This window comes from Caenorhabditis elegans, chromosome III (assembly GCF_000002985.6).
Source record: "Caenorhabditis elegans chromosome III".
Classification (NCBI taxonomy): Eukaryota; Metazoa; Nematoda; class Chromadorea; order Rhabditida; family Rhabditidae; genus Caenorhabditis; species Caenorhabditis elegans.
Window position 1 is genome coordinate 1,116,014 of NC_003281.10, and position 27,030 is coordinate 1,143,043.

Here is a 27,030-nt window from a genome sequence, read left to right on the forward strand (position 1 = left end):
TCAGTGATTTTGAGCTAACTAGACAGAATTCTAGACAAGGAAATGAAAAAAAATTGAATTCGAGAAAAAAAAAATTAAAATTTGGAAAAAATTCAAAAAAATTAATTTTTGGTCCAAAATTTCAAAGTCTTCTAACTTTTTTCATTTTAAAGATTTTCAGTATTTTTTAGACTCAAAATGTGCAGAATTTTTTTGTTAACATTATGAAGTTACTAAAAACTCACCAAATTTTGATCTACAGTACTCCCTTGTACTTTTCGTTGCGGGACTCCAAAAACGACGATTTTCCAAGTTTCCCCATACATTTTCCACTGTTTTTTTTGGCATTTTTGCATCAAAAACCTCCAAAAAAGTAATAAATAACCTTTATCACATTGACCATCACCATATCTTATCAGATATCTCTGGGCAGAAAGGGATAGGCTGCAACATCACGTTTTTTGTTCATTTCTCTGTATTTTCTGTGTTTTCCTAACTTTACATTTAATTTTTATAATTTTCCTGAATCAAAATGCCGATTTGTGAATTTTCTGCAAGTAAGTTACTTTTTTGACCCTAAAATTTGAAAATTTCGAGTCAAAAACCGTCTGTTTGGTATAAACCAATTTATCTCAAAAACTGACAGTTTTTTTCAAAAAATAGTCAACTAAGAAATTGTAGCCCTTAAAATTCTACACATTTTCATAATTAAAAGTTTTTTGATAGCTCTCCTCTCCGCGGAGTTATGCGTTTTTAAAGTCCAGAGTGCTCTCTAGCCACGGGCGACGGGGAGAGACGCAGACGGCGGTGGCAGTCAGTGGGGAGAGAGCATGCCGAATCTTTAAAGGCGCATAACTCCGCGGGATGCAGAGCTATCAAAAAACTTTTAATTAACAAAATGTGTAGAATTTTTTGCTTTAAAATTTGCTAGTTAAAAATTTTTCGATAGCACCGCCAGATTTTGAGATACAGCAGCTTCAACTTTTGTACTAATTTTAGCCTCAAAATCGCGGAAAATTGATGTCCACGCTCATGTTTTGCCAAAAAACATCCCGGATTTTCAAGAGGTAAATTACTTTTTTTAAGTTTGTGTTTTGAGAAAAAATTAGAAAAAACTCCCAAAAAAAATTTGTCAAAAAAAATTCCAAAAAAAAAAATTCAGAAATTCGGGTACCCCGGCTTCGTCCGGCTGGACCATAAGGAAGATGGTACTACGCATATGGTGAAGGACGGAAAACTGTTCAGGTTTTCCCTAGGAAGCTTAATTTTTTTTTGGGAAAAAATATATTTCCAGAGTCGTGGAGCCCAACTGCTTCGATACAGAGACTAGAATTGCGGATATGAATCGGGCAAATGTGAATGTACAGTGTCTGAGTACGGTACCTGTAATGTTTAGCTATTGGGTAGGTTTTGGCGGAAATTTGAAATTTTTGAAAAATTAAAAAAAAAAATTTGAAAGTTTTTTCAAAAATTTTTGGATTTTTTAAAATGAAGTTTCATCAATTCTAGTTTTAATTTTCTAGTTCTCCTCATTATGAGCTTTCAAATGACCCCCATCACGCCCCTATTCCGACAACTTTGAAATATTGGGTCCCGCCACGCGGGGTACTGTAGCACTGGCTTCAGCTGTGGCGAAAATCAAAACGGGCGGAAACTAGCTGTGTAGGGTGTTATTTTAATTCTGAGAATGTGAAAAATTCAATTTTTGCAGTAAAAATTATTCAGAATTCATGCCTTTAAAAATTAAGATTTTTTTTTGAAAATTAAAAAAAATTTCAAAAATTTTTGAAATTTTTTAAAAATGAAGTTTCATCAATTATAACTTCAATTTTCACGTTCTTCTCATTTTTAGCTTATAAATAACACCCATCATGCCCTAATTCCGTCTATTTTGAATTTTCGGGTTCCACCACGCTGGTTACTGTAGCATTGGCTTCAGCTGTGCCGAAACTCAAATTTCACGGAACCTAGGCAAGATGGGTGTTATTTTGAAGCTAAGAACATGATGAACTTGAATTTTGCCGAAAAAACGGCAAAAACTCATTAATTACGGAGAAATTTAATTTTCGAAAAAATTCAATATAAAAATTTGAACTTTTAAAATTTTTCTGCCTCCTTCCTAAAACCCCCATCTTGCCACACACACGCGTTTTCGATGTTCAAAAAATGTTCAAAAAATGTCCGAAAAAATGTAATACAACTTTGAACGTTTATATCTCGGCTCTCACGGAACCGATTTTTGAAATTCTTTTTTCTCTACATTCACAAAATATAGCGACGTGTGTTCATCTAAAAGGGGGTTGATTTTGGAGCATCCTGTCGGCTCCACAAGCGGAAAACCACACCCCGCTTGTTTTTGCGCACACCGAAGTACTGGCCGAAAACCACTTTAAATTGAAGGAAAATTCGAGTTTATGTTCAAAACGTTTGAGACTCGAAACTTAAGTTCTCCTTTTCAATGCCTATCCACTGTATCTAAGTTCATTGTGATATCTCTATTCGTTATTTTAAAAACGATAATTAAAGTTTTGCCAAAATTTCTGCATCTCCCACCTTTTCTCACACACACACACACCCCCCCCCCTTTCATATTTGGTGTGTTTTCGGCCACATTTTCACCATTGTTTCGATCAAATCTCCGTTAGTCTTGTTTTTTTTCCAAATTTTTTTTTGGAAAAATGTTCATCACATCGAGAGGAAGCGGAAAATATAATTTTTTGTTTCAAAAAAGGTAAATAATAGTCTCAAAAATAGAAAAAATGAACACTTCTTTCAAACAATTTACATTTTTCCATCAAATTCACAAACTTTCCACTATCGTTCCGGTTTTTATGTTAAATTTAGAATTAATAGAATGATTTAAAATGAAATCTCAAATCACAGCTCGATCCGATCATTTTTCGCAGAGATAGGGTATTTAATTTTTGCACATGGAAATCCAGTTTTCCTCTGTTCCTAAACAAGTTTTCAACTATCCTTTTGATTTTATGTTTTAATTTTGATAATTTTCACTAAAGAAAGGTAGACAATCTAAATTTGGTCGGTCTTGACAACTTTCAGCACATTTGTGGAAGTTTTGAGCTTCCAGGCCTTCCCAGAAGGTGATATGTTTCAATTTTTGTTATTTTTAGAAATAATAACCGCCGTATTATTGTACTTTTTACGCCAATTTCAAAAATTATTTAATTTTTCTCAAACTTCTACTATGAGCAAAGTTATGACGGATTGAAGTTTTAGTGCATTACTCCTCACAGGTCGCCTCTACTCACAAGAGGCTGCATGCGTGCGGGTGGCTGGAAAATGTTTTCTTTCCAAAAAAAAACGTAGAAAGGCACTTTAGCCTAAGAAGAAGTTCACTTTGAACATATACTTCAGGCATTGCAGGCCGGAGGCCTGCTGTGCGATTACAACTGTTTTAAGCCCAGATTGGCTGGATTAAGTGCCGCAGGCACTCTTACTCTTAGAAGACGCAGTCAACCTTAAATCATTATACCAAGGCAGACCGGAGGCCTAATATGCAATTACTCTTAGATAAGTTTGATTTAGAAAGCTTTTATTATTTTCAGTTTTCTAAAACAATCCCCATTCCCGAAGGGCTGCGGGGCCCACAGGCGTTCACGATTTTCCAAAAAGTAGATATGTTATTCACTCGAACCAACCAGGTTTGAGGGCCGCAGGCCCGAACACTCTTGGAAACTTTGGGCTGGCTTTGATCCTATTCTAAGCAGATATGTTATTTACTCAAACCTAACAACCAGGTTCGAGGGCCGCAGGCCCGAACACTCTTGGAAACTATGGGCTGGCTTTGATCCTATTCTAAGCAGATATGTTATTCACTCAAGCCTAATAACCAGGTTTGAGGGCCGCAGGCCCAAATACTCTTGAAAACTGTGGGCTGGCTTTAATCCTATTCTTAGCAGAGTAGGCTGTAGGCCTGCGACGCGGTTGTTATTTACTCAAACCTAACAACCAGGTTCGAGGGCCGCAGGCCCGAACACTCTTGGAAACTATGGGCTGGCTTTGATCCTATTCTAAGCAGATATGTTATTCACTCAAGCCTAATAACCAGGTTAGAGGGCCGCAGGCCCGAATACTCTTGAAAACTGTGGGCTGGCTTTAATCCTATTCCAAGCAGAGCAGGCCGTATTCATGAGTTTTCCTTTTCATTCACCGTTTTTTGTAGTTCACAGTGATGATTGAAAACACGCTTATTTTATTGAATACATTCAAATTATTCTTGAACAAAATCTCAGCCTAAGTTATTCGTACAGTGTCGGTCCTGGAGCAATGAATCAAATAATTTCAAAAATAATTTCAAAGAGATCGCGAATAACCCGTTAACAGGTTCGAGGCGAAGCCGAGAACCTGCGCCAGCTACCTTGCTAATAACTTAGAGCGAATTAACCCTATCCCCATTCCCGAAGGGCTGGCGGGCCCATAGGCCCGCTAGTCCGTAGTTTTCTAAAAATGAATTTTAACTTTTTACGTGTATTTTTCTGAATTTTTCATTTTTTACCTTCAAAATGACGCCCATCATGCTTAGATTCCGTCAATTCTGAAAATTTGGGTCCCGTCACTCGGGGTACTGTAGCACTGGCTTCAGCTGTGTCGAAACTCAAAATGGCCGGAATATATGGCAATCTATCCCATGCTCACATTTCCCATGCACACATTTCCCATGCTGACACTTTCTCCCGTGCATACAAAATTCCCATGCTTACGCCCAGTAGTTGGAGTACTCCCATGCCTACAATTAATTTTTCTCCTTTTTTTCCGTTCCCATGCTGACGTTCCCATACATACATTTTCTCCCGTGCATACAAAATATTCTGATGCTTACATCCAGTAGTCGAAGTACTCCTGTGCCTACAACTCATTTTTCCCTTTTTTTTCGTTCCCATGCTGACATTCCCATACATACATTTTCTCCCGTGCATACAAAATTCCCATGCTTACATCCAGTAGTCGAACGTCTTACTTGACAGCTTTCAGTTACAACTGATCGCTTTTTTTTTCAAAATGCATTAGTTCTCGATTATGAACAATGAATCGAAGAAAAATGGGGATGACTGCCTATAGAGTAAAATTTTTTTTTGCTCAAAAAAAAATTTTTTTTTTTAATTTTTTTCTCTCTATTTCGTAGGATATAATTAATTCGGTGAATTCCACAACTTCAAATGTTCATATTGCTGTTTCCGTGCAGTTATGAGTTTCGCAGTGTCTTAGGAACATTCCATTTTTTGTTGCATTTTGTAGGAATTCGGAGCTATCTTATAATTTCTACAAATTAGAAAATCCATTTCGCATTATTTCATGTAACTTGAACCTATTGCTTCAAAAATAGCACAGAACGAATGTTTATTTATACAAAATGGTCCCGTCATTGGTCTCGCCAGCGCTCAACAAATCAATGGGATGCGCGTGGCGAGATTATTGCGCGAAAATTCGCGCGCCTTTAAAGTCGTAGAAGTGGGAAAAAATGCACAGTAGCACATTTTTTAATGAAAGAAACAGAATCAACATTCGTTCTGTGCTATTTTTGAAGCAATAGGTTCAAGTTACATGAAATAATGCGAAATGGATTTTCTAATTTGTAGAAATTATAAGATAGCTCCGAATTCCTACAAAATGCAACAAAAAATGGAATGTTCCTAAGACACTGCGAAACTCATAACTGCACGGAAACAGCAATATGAACATTTGAAGTTGTGGAATTCACCGAATTAATTATATCCTACAAAATAGAGAGAAAAAAATTAAAAAAAAAAAATTTTTTTTTGAGCAAAAAAAAATTTTACTCTATAGGCAGTCATCCCCATTTTTCTTCGATTCCTTGTTCATAATCGAGAACTAATGCATTTTGAAAAAAAAAGCGATCAGTTGTAACTGAAAGCTGTCAAGTAAGCCTAATACAATGAAAATGAGCAAAAAAATTGACTTTGTGCTCTTCTGGAGCACAAAACTGTTCCATGTCGGCATGGGAATACATTTTTGTAAGTATGGGAACAAATGTATGTATGGGAATGTCAGCATAGGAACGAAAAAAAATGGAAAAAATGAGGTGTATGCATAGGAGTACTTCGACTACTGGATGTAAGCATGGGAATTTTGTATGCACCGGAAAAAATGTATGTATGAGAATGTCAGCATGGGAACGGAAAAAAGGGAAAAAATGAGTTGTAGGCATGGGAGTACTCGAACTACTGGGCGTAGCATGGGAATATTTTGTATGCACGGGAGAGTGTCAGCATGGGAAATGTGTGCATGGGAAATGTGAGCATGGGATAGATTGCCGGAATATATGCATGTTGGGTGTTATTTTGAAGCTAAAAACAAGTAGAACTTGATTTTCACAAAGAAAATAATTTTTCTCTAACCCTGCATCTCTCTCCCGTCCCGTCCTTATCTTCATATACGGCAAACCATTCGACCCGCCGCTGTTGCCGTTTAGCGCAGGCGGGAGTGGCACGGGTTGGGGTTCTAAAGGCCGCTGGTTCGTGCCCCGACCAGTTAAAAAGTCAATGATGTTTTTTCAAGACGGGACCGACTGGTGAATGATGCATAAATGAAATGCTGAGACTTTTTTTTGCATTAAAAAAAGTTTTTTTGGACTAAAATTTTATCGATTTCTTTTTGTATAAAGTTTTTTTTTAGGCTAAACCTGCTGACACCGAAATTGTGGCCCGCTTCGTCAACGATGATTTGTTGGCAGAGTGCCAAAAATTCCCAGATCGGCTTGTGCCGCTTGGCACCCTGCCAATGAATGATGTGCAGAGAGCTGTAGAAGTAAGTAGTAGATTTTTGATAATTTATTGATTTTTAGAGCAGAAAAAAGTTTTGAAACATTTCGAAAAAAAAATGTTTTTTTGGGTAATTTTTCAAAAATGAAGTTTCATCAATTATATCAGGTTGTCCCATAAGTTTTTGTACTATTTTTTTTTTGAAAAAAATTTATTTCTCTCAAGCGACAAGTAGTACTATTCACACAAGTATTCACCATTAGACCACTTGTTGCCATTTACTAGGTAACATCATGATGCCACGGGAGAAGAAATCCGGCGAACGCGATGAGAAGAAAGTGGAGAGTTCAGTTTTGAGATGCTCTTCGTCGTCGAATTGCTTGTCGCGCATGTAGTCACTGAGAGACAAGAACAAATGGTAGTCGGTTGGTGCAAGATCTGGAGAATATGGTGGATGCGGTAAAACAGTCCAACCAAGATCTTGCAGCTTTTGGAAAGTCTTCTTGGCGACATGAGGCCTAGCATTATCGTGAAGAAAATATAGTTTTTCATATTTTCCGTTGGTCTTTTCTGCAACTCGGTCCAATTGGGCACAATAGTAATCAGCAGTGATAGTTTTATTAGTTGGCAACAATTCCCAGTGCACGGGTCCTTGAACGCCCCACCAGACACAGATCATAATCTTTTTTGGGTGAAGATCAGGCTTTGGCGTCGGTATTCCTTTCTCACCGATCGGAAGCCATTGACGTTTTCTGGAATGGTTAACATAGAGCACCCACTTCTCATCTCCAGTAACCAGATTGTTCAGCCAATCGAACTTTCGACGAAAAGTTAGAAGTTGAGTACAAACGTTGACCCGAGTGAGCTTCTGTGATGCCGAAAGTTCATGAGGCACCCAAGTTCCAAGTTTTGAAGTAAAACCAAGGCGACCCAAGTGACGTGCAATTGTGCTATGACAACACTCAAGCTTCTCTTCCATTTCACGAAGACTAAGACGAGGCTCTTCCTCCACCAGCTTCACTAGGTCTTCTTCATTTAACTCTACCGGTCGCCCAGAACGTTCTATTTCTTCGAGACTGAAGTCGCCGTTCTTGAACTTTTGAAACCAACTCTTTGCTGTATTATAAGAGAGTGCTCCCTCACCTATCGCACCGCATATGTTTCGTTCCGCTTCCATTGCTGAATGACCAAGACGAAATTCATAAAGAAGAAGCAATCTAACGTCTCGACGTTCAAGTTTGATGATTGTCATCGTGGCAAAGTAGAAATGGATGAAATGAATCTTTTCTGAAAGGGGACGACCCGACCTTGACACGACCTACGATGAAAAAATTTTAAAACTTTCTAGAAGTTTTGGAAAAATATTTGAAAAAAAGTACAAAAACTTATGGGACAACCTGATAACTTCAATTTTTAGTTCTCCTCATTTTTAGCTTTGAAACAACACCCATCATGCCTAGGTTCGGGCGATTTAGAATTTTTTGGGTCCCGCCACTCGGGGTACTGTAGCACTGGCCTCAGCTGTGTCGACACTCGAATTGCACGGAATATGGGCATGATGGGTGTCATTTGAAAGCTAAGAACATGGTGAAACTAATTTTCGCAAAGAAAACTAACGAAAATCAATATTTAAAAAAATTCAAAAAAAAAAGTTTGAAAAAAAATCCTTAAATTCTTGCAAATTTTTTTTAACTTTTGTAAACTGTCGTAAATAAATATAGATTTTGATTTCAGCTAGTCATGAGCTTTTAATTGACCCCCATCAAGCCTAGATTCCGTCAATTTTGAAAGTTTGGGTCCCGCCACGCGGGGTACTGTAGCACTGGCTTCAGCTGTGTCGACACTCGAATTGCACGGAATATGAGCATGATGGGTGTCATTTGAAAGCTAAGAACATGGTGAAACTGATTTTCGCAAGGAAAACTAACGAAAATCAATATTTAAAAAAATTCAAAAAAAAAAGTTTGAACAAAAATCCTTAAATTCTTGCAAATTTTTTTAACTTTTGTAAACTGTCGTAAATAAATATAATTTTTGATTTTAACTAGTCATGAGCTTTCAAATGACCCCCATCAAGCCTCCATTCCGTCAATTTTGAAAGTTTGGGTCCTGCCACGCGGGGTACTGTAGCACTGGCCTCAGCTGTGTCGACACTCGAATTGCACGGAATATGGGCATTATGGGTGTCATTTGAAAGCTAAGAACATGGTGAAACTGATTTTCGCAAAGAAAACTAACGAAAATCAATATTTTAAAAAAATTTTAAAAGTTTGAAAAAAAATCCTTAAATTCTTGCAAATTTTTTTTTAACTTTTGTAAGCTGTAGTAAATAAATATAATTTTTGATTTTAACTAGTCATGAGCTTTCAAATGACCCCCATCAAGCCTAGATTCCATTAATTTTGAGAGTGTGGGTCCCGCTACGCGGGGTATTGTAGCACCGGCTTCAGCTGTGTCGACACTCAAACTTTTGTTAAAAATGTTATTCCCAGAACAAATTATCATAAATATTATATTTATTATACATTCGTTGACTAGAAAAAATAAAATTTCGAAAAAAAACTGAGAAAATTCTGAGCAAAGTTCAAAAAGTGGGCGTGGTCCAAATAAATAGTATTATTGATTTTTAACACAAAAGTGTTACCAAAATCCCGTTGTAAAATCAAAAATCAATATTTTATCAAAAAATTAAGAGCGGAAAGTGAAAATCGATAATTTTCGAGGAAAATATTTTTTTTGGAAAAAAAAATTTTTTCCAAAAAAATTGTTTCTTGAAAATTCTCAAAAAACCCGTTCATTAAAAAATCAATAAATTAATCAATAAAGAGGTCATTAATAGCCCCGTAGATAGTGTTGCCAGTAGGCAATATTGAAGAGTACGAACAGGAAGGGGAACATGAAAACGGACACCGAATCGATTTTGTGAGCAAGTATTTCGCGGCGTTGTTTTCTGAAAAATTGGATATTTATTGATTATTAATTGATAATACGAGAAAATATCGATTTTTGAGAAAAAAATTTTTCAAAATTTTTTTCAATTTCAAAAAAATCGATAATATTGATTTTTCCAAACTTACCGTGATAAAGAAGATGACGTGGATGTGGGTATTGTCTCTGCTTCGTCTAGCATCAAATTGACAACATTTGTGGGCTCACAGGAGCATCTGAAAAAATTTGAAATTTTGGAAAAAAAATTTTGTTGGTTTTTTTTTTCAATTCTCAATTAAACCCATTTTCAGTACAAAATTCGTATTCAGCACGTTTAGAACTTCAAAATGACCCCCATCATGCCTAGATTCCGTCAATGTTCGAAAATTTGGGTCTCGCCACGCGGGGTACTGTAGCACCAGTTTCAGCTGTGTCGGAGTTGAAATTGGCACCTAGGCATGTTGGGTGTCATTTTGAAGCTAAGAGGGTAACAAAATCAAATTCTGTATTTGTTTCTGACAAAAATCGATAATTTCTCAAATTCTAATAAATTTCAAAAATTGAAACTTGGAAAGAATAGTATTAGATTTATTTGTCTTATTTTTGATTTTTCAGGATTTTAGAACAAAAATTCGAATTTAGCAAGTCGATAGCTTTCAAATGACCCCCATCATGCCTATATTCCGTCACTTTTTGAAAATTTGGGTCCCGCCACGCTGGGTACTGTAGCACCAGTTTCAGCTGTGTCGGAATCGAAAATCGGTGGAACCTAGTCATGATGGGTTTTATTTTGAAGCTGAGTGCACGGCAAAATCGAATTTTGTATTAATTTTTAACGAAAAACTATAATTTCTCAATTTCTAATAAATTTATAAAATTGAAACTGAAAAAAAAAGTTTTGGATTTATTTTTATTATTTTTGATTTTTCAGGATTTTAAAGCAAAAATTTGAATTCAGCATGTCCGTAGCTTTCAAATGACCTCCATCATGTCTAGATTCCGTCAATTTTCGAAAATTTGGGTCTCGCCACGCGGGGTACTGTCGCACCAGTTTCAGCTGTGTCGAAACTCAAAGTCGTCGAAAACTAGGCTTGTTGGGGGTCATTTTGAAGCTGAGAGCATAACAAAATCGAATTCTGTATTAGTTTCTGGCAAAATACAGTGCTTTTTAAATTTTTAATAAATTTCCATTTTCAAAAATTGAAATTTTAAAAAGTATTAAAAAAAATTTCTTTTGAATTTTTTAAATTTTTTGAAAATCAAACTCACGAAGAACTGAAACTCTTCATAGCATTTGCCACATTGCCATTAAGCCCAAATCCCGGTGGAATATACCCATAATCATTGTCCCGCAAGCTCAAAAGAGCACTCTCCTCCTCATTTTTCGGCTGCTTCTGCCTCCGGTGCACCGATGAGTTGTTGGCATTCTGTTGTACTGGCGGTGGATGACAAGGTTTTGGAGCCACCTGAGCCGATGGTTGGAGACATTTTGCGCTTGTTGGCTCCTCTTCCCGGGAGAGGTAGCCGACCCAGGCGAGTTCTAGCAGGGAGCAGAACACAAATGTCATGCAGGACAGCATCCATACATCGATAGCCTAAAATTGATTTGAGATTTAAAAAGAGTACATAATTTGGAGCAGTTTATCAGTTGACAAAATTTTTATAGCTTTGAATATAAAAAAGTTACAAGAGGAAGAGATTTTTTTTTAGAATTTTAACTTTAAACTCAAATATCTAAAAAACTAGCAGAATTAAAAAAAAATTGTCAACTAACAAATTGTAGCCCTTGAAATTCTAAACATTTTAGTAATTTAAAGTTTTTTGCTAGCTGATTTACCCGCGAAGTTATGCGCGTTCAAAGTTTCCCACAGACTATGGTGTGTCGGCGCCTGCGTCTCTCCTCCGAGAGAGCGCGTGCGCAAACTTTAAAAGCGCATAACTCTGCGGGGAGTCGCCGTATTGAAAATTTTTGAACTGATGAAATATTCAAAATTTTAAGGGCTACAAATTTGCAGTTGAAAATTTTTTGATAACTCCCACGAATTTCTAGATAAACTCACTTTTACATAAGAAACCCTCGGCAGATTCCTGATAATGTTACCAAACTGGAAAGTCATTGCAAGTAAGCTGTTAACTCCCAACATGGTACGTGCCGGAATAGCTTTGGAGCCAAGTGCGAAGGAAATCCAGGCTGAAAAAATTTTTTAAAAAATTTGGAAAAAAAATCGGGAAAATTTTTTTTTGGAAACTTTTTTCAATTTTTTTTCGCAATTTACTGCTTAAATTGAGCCCTATAATATTGAATTTTGCTGGAAAAATTTTTATTGCTCAATTTCCTTACATTTAGGCTTTTCGTTGTGAGAATAACACTCAAATTGGCACCATTATTAGCTTCGTTTTGAAATTTCTTATTTGTTCTAATGAGTTTGTACGTGGAAGTACGTGCAAAACTTTAATTAGAAAAATTGAACTATACTGAGTTTTTAAAAATTCAAAAAAAAGGTTTTAAAATTTCAAAAAAAATTTTTTTTGAATTTTTTATTTTTTCGTAAATTTTCTTAAATATCTATTTTTATTAGTTTTCATTACGAAATATGAATTTTCTACGTTTTTAGCTTTAAAATGACCCCCATCATGCCTAGGTTTGGAGCACCTTTGCTTCCGGCACAGCTGACGCCAGTGCTCCAGTACCCCGCGTGGCGAGACCCTAATTTTCTAAAATTGACGGAATCTAGGCATGATGGGGATCATTCAAAAGTTCATGAAAAGTTGAATTCAAATATTATGCTCATTTACTCAAAATTTTCAAAACTAAAAAAAAATTGCAAGAATTTCATGAAATTTTTTTTTCCATAAAAAAAGTTTTCGAATTTTCTCAAAAGTTGATTTTCGTTAGTTTTCATTGCGAAAATTAAGTTTTTAACGTTTTCAGCTTTCGAATGACCCCCCATCATGCCTAGGTTTGGAGCACCTTTTCTCCCGGCACAGCTGACGCCAGTGCTACAGTACCCCGCGTAGCGAGACCCAAATTTTCAAAGTTTACGGAGTATAGGCATGATGGTGGTCATTTGAAAGCTCATGAAGAGCTTAAATCAAATATTATATTCATTTATCGACATTTTTGAGATTGAAAAAAAATTAGCAAGAATTTCAAAATTTTTGTTCAAAAAAAAATTTTTTTTTTGGATTTTTTTGTTTTTGTTTCCAAAAAAACTTACATATACAAATAGTTAGATACGTAGGTAAATACGCCTGCAAAATATACCATCCCGCTCGTCTTTTGAACTCGAATGACATTGTCAGCTCGTGCCAGTACCCAGCGGGATATTCCTGGAATTTTTTCCATTTTTTGAGTGGAAGTAGATCAAAAACTTAACTGTTATGCATTTTATCATAAAATTCACAATTAGTTGAATATTTTTCAACAAAAATTTGCTAAAAAATCTTAAAAATTGACAAAGTTAGGATGTTTTGAAAGTTTTGAAATTTAAAATTTTTTCCAAAAAAAAAAAATTTTTCAAATATTTAAAAAAAACTCCCCTGAACTCAAATTTTCTGAAATTTTCAGTTTTTATATCAATTTCTCACCTCCGTTGTTCGTATTTTGTGTATATCCACCAGCTCATAGTCCGCTAATTCCATTTTATCCCTCATTTTCTGGACCCCGTTCACCGACCAGTCCATCTTCACCTCGTCTGTATTGTAGCTGAAAATTAGGGAAATTTTGGCTGGAATAGTGTAAATATTTGGGTTCTTGAATTTACGTTAAAAGTAAAAAAAAAACTTTCGAAAAAAAAAAAATTTTTGAATTTTTTTCAAAAAATTTCTGAAATTTTTTATCTAGTTTTTTTTTGCAGTTTTTAATTTATAAATTTGCATTTTTCAGTTTACTAGTTTCAAAATAACCCCCATCATGCCTAGAATCCATTAACTTTGAAAATTTGGGTCTCGCCACGCTGGGTACTGTAGCACCAACTTCAGCTGTGTCGATAATCAAAATCAAGGGAATATAGGCAAGACGGGTGTTATTTGGAAGCCCAGAACGTGAAAAACTCGATTTATAAGATAGGAACTGTAGAAAATGAAGTCTAATTTTTTTTTGGGAATTTAGAAAATTTACCAAAATTTTTTTTTTGATTTTTTGAATTAAAATCAAGAAACTTACTTAAAACTTTCAAAAGTCAGCGAACACGTCACATTGTCAAATGGAAACTTCGTCAGATCCATAATACATGGCCCTTGAAGTTTCAGACGGTAGTTTGTCCAAACTGAAAAAACCAATTTAGAAATTCAGAAAAAAATTAAATTCTTTAAAAAAAAAATAAATTCTTTTTTAATTTCTCAATATTACAAGTAATAAATTCACTTTTTAGAGTTCACCAGCTTCAAAATGACCCCCATATTGCCTATATTACGTCAACTTTGATAGTTTGGGTCTCGCCACGCGGGGTACTGTAGCACCAGTTTCAGCTGTGTCGAAAATTAGGACATCACCGGTTTTGCTCCATTTGTCCGATATTTTGAGTTTTTCTTATGAAATCATCTCCAATTTCGTTTATTTTTATTCTCGACACAGCTGAAACCGGTGCTACAGTACCCCCCGTGGCGAGACCCAAAATTTCAAAAACGACGGAATATAGGCTTGTAGGGGGTCAATTGAAAGGTCACAACGTGCTGAAATCAAATTTGTTAATGCAATTTTTTTTTCGGCAAGTTTTGGCTTAAAATGTATGTAACTACAGTACCCACAGAGAACTTCGTGGTGGGACCCAACATTTTTTAAATTTAATTTTTTTGTTGTAAACCCCCGATATTTTCAATCTAAATTGTGCGTTCTCCTTCTCCTTCTTTTTTTTTAGTTTTCCAATCTAAACTCATCACGCAAATGTTCCGCGAGCATCTTTTTTTACTGCGCCGCAATTTTCTCGAGATAGCCTTTAAATCGTGACTTTTTCACGATAAACCAATGAATTATTCCGGTTGGGGGAAGAGATTAAGTCTATAGATTTGGAAAAAAAAGAAAAAAAAAAGAATTTTAATTGTTTTAGAGAGGATTTTCGAAAAAAAAATAGAAAATAAAATTTATCCTTAAAAAAAAATTTTTCTTTTGAACTTTTTCAAGTTTACAGATTTTTCCATAATTTTTTGTGTAATATTTAAATAAATAATCACAAAATTTTTAAAAAATTTAAAAATCCCTAAAAGTCCTAAATGTACAGTAATCCAAGACTTTTTTTTTCTGACAAGGCTCAAAATTTTTTTTTTAATTTTTGACACATTTTCAAAAATTCATAACTTTTTCAATTTTAGAGATTTTTCCATATTTTTTTGTGTACTATTTGGGTTAATAAATATAAAATTTAAAAAAAAATTACCAAAAACTCTGAACGTCCTAAATGTACCGTAACACAAGGCTTTTTCTCACGAGCTCAAAATTTTGAATTTTTTTTCAAATTTTCAAAAATTCATAACTTTTTAAATTTTAGATATTTTTCCCTAATTTTTTGTGTAATACTTTAATAAACAATTCATAATTTTTTTAAAACATACCAAAATCTTTAAAACATTAAATCTACAGTAGCTGAAGACTTTTTCTGACAGGGATCAAAAAAAAATTCAAATATTTTTTTTTTCAAATTTTCAAAAATTCATAACTTTTTCAATTTTACATATTGTTTCATAATTTTTTGTGTAATAGTTTGATAAATAAATATAAAACTTTAGAAAAATATCAAAAACTCTAAAAGACAAAAAATTTCGGAATTTTTTTAAAAATTTTTTTTTTAACTTTGAAAACTTTTTTTAAATCTTCGTGTTTCAAATTTCAAACTATTTTTTAATATTTATAGTACATTTGCAATACATTTTACGCCTTGAAACCACGTTTTCACCAAGTTTGATTCAATTTTCAATTTTCCAGTGGCCAAATTTCCAACTAAACTCTTTCCCTCAGTGAAAAAAGTGTTTTTTCGGAAACTTTTCCCGGAAAACGTGACAAAAAAATTTCAAACAATTTTGTGTCCCCAAAAACTATCAAATTTGCATGTTTCCCAGCCGCCGTGGCCCAATAGTGAAAATAAACAGGAACTATTGGGGGGACCCGCGCGCGCGGGCCCCGTAATCGAATTGTCCGGTTTTGGGGTCATGTGGGACCCCCGAAGCTAGCGGATTTTTGGTTTTTATAGTGATGTCAGTTTCTTAGAGTACAACACATTTTACTGGTCTGGCGAAAAATTTGAAAAAAAACTCGAATAAAATTTTTTTCTCAAAAATTGGGTACCGTCGGGAAAAGTCATGGGGTACGGATTTTTTAGAATTTTTCTCACATGTTCTTAACATCATCATTTGAACAAGGTTTAAACACAAATTTTAATTTTAAAATTAGGAAGAAATCTCAAAAATTGGCAAAGTTACAAGGTTTTGAAAATAAATTTTAAAAACTCAGATATTTTTTTTCTCAAAAATTGGGTCCCGTCGGGATAAGTCATGGGAAACAAAGTTTTTGAAATTTTTTAAACATTTTGTTAAAATTATTATATTGACAAATTTTGAGCACATATTTTAAAACAAAAATGGGCAAAAAATCTTGAAAACTGACAAAGTTACGAGGTTTGGAAAATTTCAGAAAAATTTTTTTAAAATTTATTTTGAAATTTTGGATCTCGTCAGGAAAAGTCATGGGAAACGGATTTCTTGAAATTTTTTGTACATTTTGTTAAAATTTTCATATTAATATGTTTCCAACACACATTTTAATACAAAAATGAGCAAAAGATCTTGAAAATTGAAAAAAGTTACGAGGTTTTGAAATTGGAAAAAAATTTAAAAAAAAAATTTTTTTGAAAATTTGGGTCCCGTCAGGAAAAGTCTTGGGGTACGGTTTTTGTGATTTTTCACAAATTGCTACTTTGTTAACTTTGATAAGGTTTTTTCACACAATTCAAGGTAAAAATGATGAAATTTTCTCAAAAACTGACAAAGTTACGAGATTCTGAAAATCACTTAAATTGTTTTGGAAAAAATTTTTTGGATCTCGCCAGGAAAAGGCTTGGGAAACGGAGTTTTTGAATTTTTCAAACATTTTCGTTTTAATCATCATATTAATAAGGTTTTAACACACATTTTAAAATAAAAATTAGCAAAAAATCTTAAAAACTGACAAAGTTACGAGATTCTGAAATTCACTGAAATTTTTTTTGGAAATTTTTGAGTCCGGGCAGGAAAAGTCATGGGAAACGGAGTTTTTGAATTGTTAAGTTTTTGCGTTTTAATTATCATATTAATAAGGCTCTAACACACATTTGAAAATAAAAATCAGCAAAAACTCGAACATTGACAAAGTTATGAGGTTTTGAAATTTTTGGTCCAAATTTTTATTAATAAATTTTTTTTTCAACGCAGTATTTTTTCGCCATTTCCAATTTAATCCCCACATTTTTCGGAACGGCCTGGTGATTTATAGTCAGAAGCTATTGATCCCTCCAAAAAAAAGAGCAAAAAGAGCCCCCGAAAAGTGCAGCGGCACAAAACTTTTTTCACCCCACTTTTTTACTGGGGGTCCTCTAAGACACCACTAAAATCTTTGCTTTTTGCACACCATTTTTATCTATTCGCCAGCTCCCTTGGGGGCTCCGTGAGCCGTCTTGCTAGAGTACTATAAAGCTCACGGAGAGCAGGAATTGAAAAAAAATTTGGAGAAAAAAATTAATTTTAATTTTCGAACTCAGCAACGCATTAGCTTTCAAATAACACCCATCATGCCTACACTCCGTCCAATTCAAAAGTTTGAGTACACCGACACAGCTGAAACCGGTGCTACAGTACCCCGCGTGGCGAGACCCAAAATTTCGAAAATCATCAGAACCTAGGCATATGGGTGTTGTTTTGAAGGTCTCGACACGATAAAATGAGTAAAACAAATGTTGAAATTTAAAATTCAAGTTCATTCGGAACATTTCAGATTTTTCCACCCTAAAAAATTCGAAAAAAAAACATTTTCCAAAAAAAAATTTTTTTTTGAATTTTTAAATTTTCAAATTTTCAAAAATTCATAACTTAATCAATTTTTGTGCAAAATTTGAAATTATTAGCTTAAATTGTGCGCAAAATATTATTTTAAATGAATAAATTTGAAAATCTTATCAAAATTCTATTTAAAACAACGGAACCCCGTAAATTTTCGTGGCGGGGATTCAAAAATTCAAAAAAAAAATTTTTTTTAAAGAATTTTCAAAAATTCATAATTTTATCAATATAAGGGCTATTTTGTTCACTTTTAACTTAAATGTGCATAAATATTTCAGCTTCAATTTTAAAATGCAAAAAATTTTAAAAACTTCCATAATCAAGGTACCACAGGACTTTTCGTGACGGGACCCAAAAATTTCAAAAAATAATTTTTTTCAAAAATTTTCAAATCTCCAAAAAAATGACTTACCAGTTCCATTCGCATAAATCATCAGAAAAATATTGGGAAACGGAGATTTGTGAATATCGGCGGTTTTCGAGTTGATGAAGCACGAATTCGGCGTCCAGAGCTTCTCCAGGAGTACCGAGTTCAGGGATAAATTGTACTTACAGGGGTTCATAAACGCGTAGTTTAGTGCTGGATCATACCAGGTTTCGTATATGTAGATGTCAAGCTGGAAATTTGAATTTTTCGAGAAAAATTTTTTTTTGAAAAAAAAATTTTTTTTCAAAATTTTCAAAAATATTAAAATTTTTCAATTACCTGAAAATCCGATGTGATATCCGAAATTGTCGTAATTTCTTGCACCCATACTTCTACCTCAACGTCTACCTGGAACATTATCGATTTTTTAAAAATAAAAAAAAATTGAAATTTTTTTTTCCGAAATCTTCCAATTTTCTGGATTTTCAGTGAGTTGTGTGATTGGAGACTAGAAAATATGAATTTAACGCAAAATTTTTAAAATTTTGGCACCCATATTGACTATGTTCCGACAATTTTCAAATTTTGGGCCGAAATAGGCCGAATTGGGCTTAATTTAGGCCATATATGAGTTGGAACTGATAATTCCTAATTTTCAAAATTTATTCAAAGGTTTCTTTGGCTTGATACCGATATTAGCTATTTTTCGAAAATTTTTTGAGTTTCGGGCCAAATCGGGCCGAAATAGCCTGAACAACGGCCTTTTCCAAGTTGAATTCCAACAACCCTTTAATTCTCAAGTTCTGCACATGATTTCTAAAAAATTGAAGCTTATACTGATTGTTTCCCGAAAAATAGGGATTTTGGGCCGAAATAGGCCGAACTGGGCCGATTTGAGTTTAAATTCAGCTCTTATGGGCCTTAACCATTTTTCAAGCTATTTTTTTTTAGTTTTTCAAATTTTTTTCCAAACATTTGACGCCCATATTGGTTAAACTTTAAAAATTTCTAGTTTCGGCCGAATTCGGGCCATTTCAAGCCTAAAATTCAATTTTCTGCAAATATAGTCAATATGGGGCTCAAATCAACGGGAATTTCACGAAAAATTCAAATTTTTAACTCCCAAAGCCGAAAAATTGTTAGTTTTCTGCCTACCTGGCCTCCTGGAATTTTGTGCCTATTGTAGTTGCTCATAATTGTCCCCAGTATGAACGAGTCGTTGGCGCAATTTTTTGTGGCTCTTTCCACCTAAAATTTGAATTTCATTAAATTGGAAAAAATTAGAAAAATATTTCAAAATTTTTTTTTTCGAAATTTCAAAAATTATCCAAAATCTTACCTTTGCCGGATTAATAATCGGCTTGAGCCCACCGTGCTCATCAACTTCCCAGTCATAATTTCTTGTGAGCCTCCGGAGACTTGGAGAGTTTCTTCGATATACTGATTTTCTGAAAAATAATTTTTTTTTTGTAATTTTTTTTTCGAAAAACCGGAATTTTTCCCTCAAAACTTGAACTAAAACGACTGTTCTTATTTTATCCATATTCAGCGTGTTGAGAGCTTTCGAATGACCTCCAACATGCCTATATTCCGTCCAATTTGAAATTTTGAATAGCCCGACACAGCTGAAACTGGTGCTACAGTACCCCGCGTGGTGAGACCCAAAATTTTAAAATTGGCCGAACATAGGCATGATGGAGGTCATTTCGAAGCAGAATTTTACGGAGAATCTGAATTTTTAGGTTTGAAAATCTAAAATTTCGATATTAAGTCTGAAATTGCAAAATTTCAGTCAAAAATTAAAAAAAATTGTTTTTTATTAAATTTTTTTCAAATTTGATTTAAATTTCTCTACAAACCTGGCGTGACACATAAGTAACAGAACGACAAGCGATAGGAATTGCAGATATTGCATTGATGCATCCGTGTCGCCCCGCCCCTTTCTTGCCACGTGGATTTTGTGGAGGGAAAAGCTGAAAAAGCTGAAAGTTTGGCCGCTCAACAGGGGGTTTTTGTAGGGAAAAATGCGAAAATTCAAGGAAAATTGAAAAATGGAGCTAAATTGGGATAAAAATTGGATTTTTGAAATTTTGAAGAAAAAACAACTTTTTTAGGAAAATTTCAAAGAAAATTTTTTTGAAAATTAAAAAAAAAAAAGTTTTTTAAAAATTTTTTTCCCTCTGGATTTTCAGTATTAAATGCTGATACTGTTAAAATTTATAAAAACCATGTTAGACACCCTAAAAATCCAAAAAAAAGTTTTTTGGAATTTTTGGAAATTTTCAAAAAATTTTTTTTTTTTTGTGGATTTTTAGTGTTAAATAAAAATATTGATCAAATTTAAAAAAAAACCATAATAAACCCTAAAACCCTAAAACCCGACAAAAAATACAAAAAAAACCAAGAAAAAAATTTTTGGGCTCAAAAGTTTTAGTTCAAAAAAAAATCGGAAAAAACAATATTTTTTGGCCAAAATCCTAAATTCAAGCGCTAATTATCCAACAAATTTTTTTTTCCAAAAAACACAGTAAAAAATTATTTTTCAACCAAAATTTCCAATTTAAGCCCTAAAAAGTTTTTTTGGGCTCAAAAATTTTAGTCCAAAAAAAATCGGAATTTTTTTTTGAACCAAAATCCTAAATTTAAGCCCTAAAATATGTAGCAAAAAATATTTAGGCAACGAAAAAAAAATTCTGAAAAAAAAATCCGAAATTTTTAATTATTTTTTAGGGCCAAACTTTTGTAATATAGTAACGGGAAGCGATAGATAGATGGGTGAAAAAATGGTGGTGGAGGGGGAGAATAAGGAAAAAGCAAAAGGAAAAGCAAAAAATTTCGGGCTCCTCCTCCCCCTCCCCCCCCCTAACATAGGGCTCCGCGTCCGTTTGACTCCGGCCAAGGGGAGGGGGGGAGACGTCTTCGTACGTCTCCTCCTCTCAATTTAACATCTTCTTCGTCTAACTATTTCGAAAAAGAAAACGAAGAAGAAGAAGTCTTCTTCTTCTTTTTCTTCGTATTTTTCTTAGTAGTCGTCGTAGTGTGTCCTCCTCCCCCCCTCCCGCTCGCCTTGCCTCGGCTTCTTCCTTTTCCACCAATACTTTTTTCGTTAAAACGAAGAAAAACGACGCGGCGGGGCGGATGAGCAGCTGCTCTGGCAGATGAGATGGGAGGGATGGCCTAGAAATTCTGGGTTTTCCTCGGCCACGGTGATTTTCAAGGGAAGATGTCGTCGATGCACCATGAACTACTATTCAAACTGGTGGCCTAGAAACCCGGGTTTCCTCGGCCACGGGTTTTTTGTTTTTTTACCGGATAATGGGAGTCGATGCACTATAACATACTATTCAGGCTGGTGGCCTTTGGAATTGGTGGCCTAGAATACTGGTTACCTCGGCCATGGCAATCACCAAGAGATAGGGTCGATGCACCATAGCCAACTATTTTTCAAATTGGTGGCCTAGAAACCCTGGGTTTTCCTCGGCCACGGTGCTTATCAGAATTGAGATTGGGTGAGGGTGTCGATGCACCATGCCCTAAAATTGAAATTGGTGACCTAGAAACCCGGTGTTTTCTCGGCCACGACGTTTTTTTTTATTTAGGGGATCCAATGCACCATGACTTACAATTCAGGTTGGTGGCCTAGAAGCTCGGTTTCCTCGGCCACGGCACTTTTCAAAAAAGGTTTACACTGTGCTACTGGGTCCCACCACGAAAAAGCTTGGCGTACTGTAGTACAATTTTTTTTTTTCAATTTTTCAACTCATTCTCAAAAAACCGGATACTTAACCAACATTTCAAGCTAAAAATTTTAACAAAAACTCAATTTCTGAAAAAAAATTGATTTCTTGAAAAAAAAAATCTGAAAATTGGAATTTTCAGCTGGTAAAGTCTTGGTCTTGGGGTAGCTTTTATGTCGCCATGTTTTATAATAGTTTTTTTTCTGGAAAACCGAAATTTTCACCTATATTTTAAGCTAAAATTCACCGAAAAAACTTGGTTTTGAAAGAAATTATGAAATTTTCAAATTTTCAAAAAAAAAAATTTTTCGAAAAAATTTTTTTTGCCAAAATTTTCAAATTTTGGTAATTTCTTGGGAAAAAGTGTTCCAAAATAAAATTTTAGGCAAAATTCATTTTTTTTTAAACATATTTTTACATTCATTTTCATATTGAACCAGTAATAAATCCAGAACTTTTCAACAAATAAAAGTTCCAAAATTTTTATTTAAATTTTTTTGAATTTTTCTACAAAAAAACGTCACTTTCAATTAGCAATGCAAACGTGCTCTATTAAACTTTTCACCAAAAAATTCAAAAATTCAGGGGGAAAATCCTGGTGTGAATAATTTCACAGAAAGTGGAAAAAAAAATTCCAAAAAAATTTTCGAAATTTTTTTTCCCTTTTTCCCACGGTTTCTATGGCAACTTTGGGAATTTTATGATGAAAAATAAAAAAAGAAAATAAAAAAATGAAAAGATTAAGAAAAAGAGCACATGAATCTTATAATGATTGGTTGTGCTCCCGGCTCCCCGGCCAAAAGGGGGAGGGGCGTGAGCAGGAAGTTTTCTAGGCGGAGAGCACAAAAAAGAGCACATTTTATTTGTTTGAAGTGTAGGCCAAGAGCCAGGAGCACCTAAACTTCAATTGAATTTGAACGGCCTTTAGATTGAACTTGGAAGAAATTGCGGGAAAATTGTAAAAAAATGTTGTTCGGGAAAATTGGGGTCCCGCCACGAAAAGTCAAAATGACAAGATATTTTTGCGTATTACAAAAAAAGAATCACCAAAAAATCTTCAAAACAAACAAAGTTACACAATTTTGAAGTTTTTGGAAAGAACTTTTTTTTTTTGGAAATTTGGAGTCCCGCTACGAAAAGTCCTGGGGTACTGTAGTTTTTGAATTTTCAGTTTTTATGTTTTTTAAATCAAGTTAACAGGATATTTTTGCATATTTCAAAAAAAAAATCACCAAAAAATCTTAAAAACCAACAAAGTTACAAAATTTTAAAGTTTTCAGATTTTTGGAAAAAGAATTTTTTTTTTTGAAATTTGGAGTCCCGCCAAGAAAAGTCCTGAGGTACTGTAATTGCAGGTTTTTTAGTTTTACTTACATTTTATCAAATTAACACGGTGTTTTTGCATATGTGAAGCAAAAAATCATCTGAAAATCTTAAAAACTAACAAAGTTACAAAATTTTGAAATTTTTAGGTTTTCGGAAAAAAATTATGAAAAAAAAATATTTTCAGAATTTTGATAGTTCAATTACTGAAAACTGATACTTTGTAAATTTTCAATTTATAAGTTTTTCAAAAAAAAATTATTTTATAGAAAAGTTCTGAATTAACTTTGTAATACGATACTAAACCAACAATAAAAAATTTTTTTGTTAAATGTTTTTTTCAAATTTTTTTAAATTTTAAAACTCTCAATAAGGCTTAAATTTTGAGCTTATGCTTGGCCTAAAATAATTTTTAAAAAACACAAAAATTGAAAACTACAGTACCCCAGGTTTTCGTGGCGGGACTCCAAACTTCAAAAAAAATTTTTTTTTCCAAATTTCAAAAAAAAAATTCAAATCTTTGTAACTTTCTTAGTTTTCAAGATTTTTAGGTGATTTTTTGCTTGAAATATGGAAAAATATTTTGTCAATTTATTGAAAAATTAAATACAAACTGAAAAAATCGGAACTGTAGTTCCCCAGGACTTTTCGTGGCGGGACTAAAATATCGCAAAAAATTTTTTTTTTCAAATGTTCAAAACCTCATAACTTGGCAAATTTTAAAGATTTTTAGCTAAATTTTAGCTTAAAATAAGCCTAAAATAATGAGCTAAAAATTAAAATTATCAAAAAGTTTTATTCGTTGAAAATCTACCAAAAAGTATAATTCTTCGTGGCAAGACCTAAAAAAAATTTTTTTTTCAAAAAATTCCAATTTTTCAGGAAGTCAAAAGATGCGTCTCAATGGGTATAAAAGGATTTGAAGTTGGTTCCCACGTGGCAGAAAAATCGTTGGATCATCGTGATTTTTGGCCGCTTTATAAGGTTAGTCGACAGCAAAAAAAAAGTACGAAAATCAAAAATTCTGCGTCGCCGCCTCCGGGAAAAATGCGCGGTTTGTAGGGCAAGAAGGGGCGGAGCCTATCATTTATTCATCGTTTGACGCACATTTTATATACCCGCCGCTGAGCTTTTTTACCCGGGGATATAGTTTGGAAAATTAGAAATTTAGAGGGGGAAAAATGGGAAATTGTGGAAATTGTTTTTCTCAATTTTGAGATTTTTGAATTTTAAATAAAAAAATTGAATTCAGCTCACCGAGAGCTTCAAATTAAGTACCATCATGCCTGGGTTCTGTGAATTTTTCGAAAATTGGGGTCTCACAACGAAAACTCCAGGGGTACTGTACCTACAATATAAAATTAAGTTTTCACATTTTTTATGATTTTTTATGATGCACTGAAATTTTTCTAAATTTTATGACTAAATTGAGATCCAAGCCGCTAAAACTGACAGAGTTATTGAATTTCGAAAAATTGCGAATAATTTTTTTTTCAAAACTACAGTATTTTTCTTTCTTTCTGTGCATATCGTGGCGAGACCCACAAATCTATCTTGTTTGAATTCAGCTCACCGAGAGCTTCAATTTGAGTACCATCATGCCTAGGTTCTATAGATTTTTGAAATTTTTGGGTCTCGCCACGAAATCAATCCGGTTACTGTACCTGCAGAAGCTGACCTAGATTTGACATTTTTACAGTGTTAAAACACAGATTCTGTATGACTTCCTACAAAATTTGTTTGGAAATCTCTAAAACTCACAAAGTTATCGATTTTCGAAAATTTTCGAATTATTTTTATCTCAAAAAATTTCAAAGCTACAGTAATTCTGTGAATTTTGTGGCGAAACCCACAAAACTATGTTTTCTGAATTCAGCTCGCCGAGTCAGCTCGCTAAGTACCATCATGCCTGGGTTCCGTGAATTTTTCGAAAATCGGGGTCTCACCACGAAAAACCCCGGGGTACTGTACCTACAGTAGCCAACTGGAGTATAACATTTTTAAGATACAGAAATATAATTTTCCTACATTGTAAAACAAAATTTGTTTGGAAATCTCTAAAATTGGCAAAGTTATCGATTTTCGAAAATTTTCGAATTAATTTTTTTTAAATTGAAACTACAGTGGCATAGCGAATTCCGTTGCGAGACCCACAAAAATATGTTGTATGAAATCAGCTCACTGAGAGCTTCAATTTAAGTACCATCATGCCTGGGTTCCGTGAATTTTTCGAAAATCGGGGTCTCGCCACGAAAAACCCCAGGAGTACTGTACCTACAGTAGCCAGCTGGAGCATAACATTTTTAAGATACAGAAATATAATTTTCCTACATTGTAAAACAAAATTCATTCAAAAATCTTAAAAACTGACGGAGTTATAGATTTTCGAAAATTTTCGAATTTCTCAAAAATTCAAAGCTACAGTAATTTTGTGAATTTCGTGGCGAGACCCTCAAAACTTAGATAAATGAATTCAGCTCATCGAGAGCTTTAATTTAAGTACCACCATGCCTAGGTTACGTCGAATTTTAATTTTCTGGGTCTCGCCACGCGGGGTACTGTAGCTCTAGTTTCAGCTGTGTCGAAGCTAGAAAATTCAAAATCGCCTGATTATAGTCATGATGGGTGTCATTTGAAAGCTCTCGGCGAGACGAATCCAGCTAAAATATTTTCAAATCAAAAAAAATCAAAAATCTAGTTTTCAGATTTGCGAGGAGCTCTCGGTGGTGCTCTTTGTGCATCCTTGGGATATGCACATGTGGGACGGGCGGCTGGACAAATACTGGATGCCATGGCTCGTCGGAATGCCATCTGAAACTGCTCAAGCCATTTGCTCAGTGCTCATGGGCAACATTTTGGTGCTCTTCCCCAAGTTGAAGCTCTGCTTTGCACATGGGGGCGGCGCCTACCCACAGATTCGTGGCCGAGTTTCTCACGGATGGAATGTTAGGCCAGACTTGTGTGCTGGAAAGTGTAAAGTTGCTCCGAATAAGCTCGATGGGCTACTGTGGACGGATAGCTTGGTTCATGACCCAAAAGCTCTCGAACTGCTGATAAATACCGTTGGAAAGGTGTGCAATTTTGATTTTAGAGAGTTCTAGATAGAAAATTCGAATTCCCCGCGTCGTCAGCTTTCAAATGACGCCCATCATGACTATGCTACGTTCATTTTGAATTTTCCTGTTTCGACACAGCTGAAACTGGTGCTACAGTACCCCGCGTGGCGACACCCAAAATTCACAAAATTTCGAAAACCTAGGCAAGATGGGTGTCAAATGAAAGGTGTTAATGTGCTGAATTCAAAAATTCAAATTTTTTGGGTCCTGCCACGAATTTGCAGAAGCTGAGGCAAGTTTTCGTGGCGAGACCCAAGAAATATTGCGAAATCTGTCAAACTTGACGAAAACTAGTTGATATGGGGCTTATTTTGAAGCTCTTGACTTGCTCAATTCAAATTTTAACTTGAAATCAAGAAATTTGTGGTCTCGAAGCGACAATTTTCGAAAAAAACTTGACATTCGCGAGAAATCCGTCAATTTTCATCATTTTTTCTCAATTTTTCAGGAGCATATAGTGCTTGGCACCGACTACCCATTTCCGCTTGGCGAGCTTGAAGTTGGAAGAGTTGTGGAAGAGTATAAGCCATTTTCTGCCAAGGACAGGGAGGATTTGCTGTGGAAAAACGCTGTAAAAATGCTGGATATCGATGAAAACTTGCTTTTTAATAAGGATTTTTGATCATTTTTTGGTTTTTATTGATTTTTATTGGGACATGTTGGGTTTTTATTGGTTTTTAATAAAGAATTTAGACTTTTTGTTCGAAAAACGATGTTTTCACATTCAAATACCCGCCGAAAACGAGAAATGCGCAAGAGTGGGGTTGCTGGCGCAATACTCGATTTTGCTGACGCGTTTCTCGTCTTTTTGAAAA

The 27,030-nt window shown here is 34.4% G+C and overlaps 2 protein-coding genes and 1 non-coding gene across 4 annotated transcripts; 2 read left to right on the top strand and 1 right to left on the bottom strand.

Annotated features, from left to right (window-relative positions):
- Window positions 1-452: 452 nt before the first annotated feature.
- On the top strand, window positions 453-26,914 carry acsd-1 (2-amino-3-carboxymuconate-6-semialdehyde decarboxylase; the record flags this gene model as incomplete). 2 transcript variants are annotated; one of them, NM_001027764.3, is made up of 10 exons in its annotated part: window positions 512-536; window positions 979-1,046; window positions 1,142-1,224; window positions 1,274-1,382; window positions 6,634-6,765; window positions 23,057-23,116; window positions 23,982-24,083; window positions 24,352-24,438; window positions 25,805-26,170; window positions 26,664-26,837. In NM_001027764.3, 10 exons carry the CDS (start codon window positions 512-514, stop codon window positions 26,835-26,837), a joined length of 1,206 nt encoding a protein of 401 aa, NP_001022935.1. The 2 variants fall into 2 exon arrangements, with proteins under 2 accessions (NP_001360068.1, NP_001022935.1); NM_001373845.2 differs by lacking the exons at window positions 23,057-23,116; window positions 24,352-24,438 and having other exon boundaries at window positions 453-536; window positions 26,664-26,914.
- On the top strand, window positions 6,492-6,564 carry Y71D11A.7. Its single transcript, NR_002654.1, has one exon. It is a non-coding gene; the product is annotated as a small nucleolar RNA Y71D11A.7 (small nucleolar RNA).
- lgc-46 (putative ligand-gated ion channel 46) lies at window positions 9,218-20,012 on the bottom strand. Its single transcript, NM_064937.8, has 12 exons — window positions 19,899-20,012; window positions 19,379-19,487; window positions 19,195-19,287; window positions 18,379-18,447; window positions 18,085-18,289; window positions 13,813-13,915; window positions 13,236-13,353; window positions 12,866-12,977; window positions 11,708-11,838; window positions 10,917-11,242; window positions 9,797-9,883; window positions 9,218-9,669 (listed from the first exon to the last, which is right to left on the bottom strand). The coding sequence occupies exons 1-12, from the start codon at window positions 19,952-19,954 to the stop codon at window positions 9,552-9,554; spliced, it is 1,527 nt and encodes a 508-aa protein (NP_497338.2). The 5' UTR covers window positions 19,955-20,012; the 3' UTR covers window positions 9,218-9,551.
- Window positions 26,915-27,030: the final 116 nt, after the last annotated feature.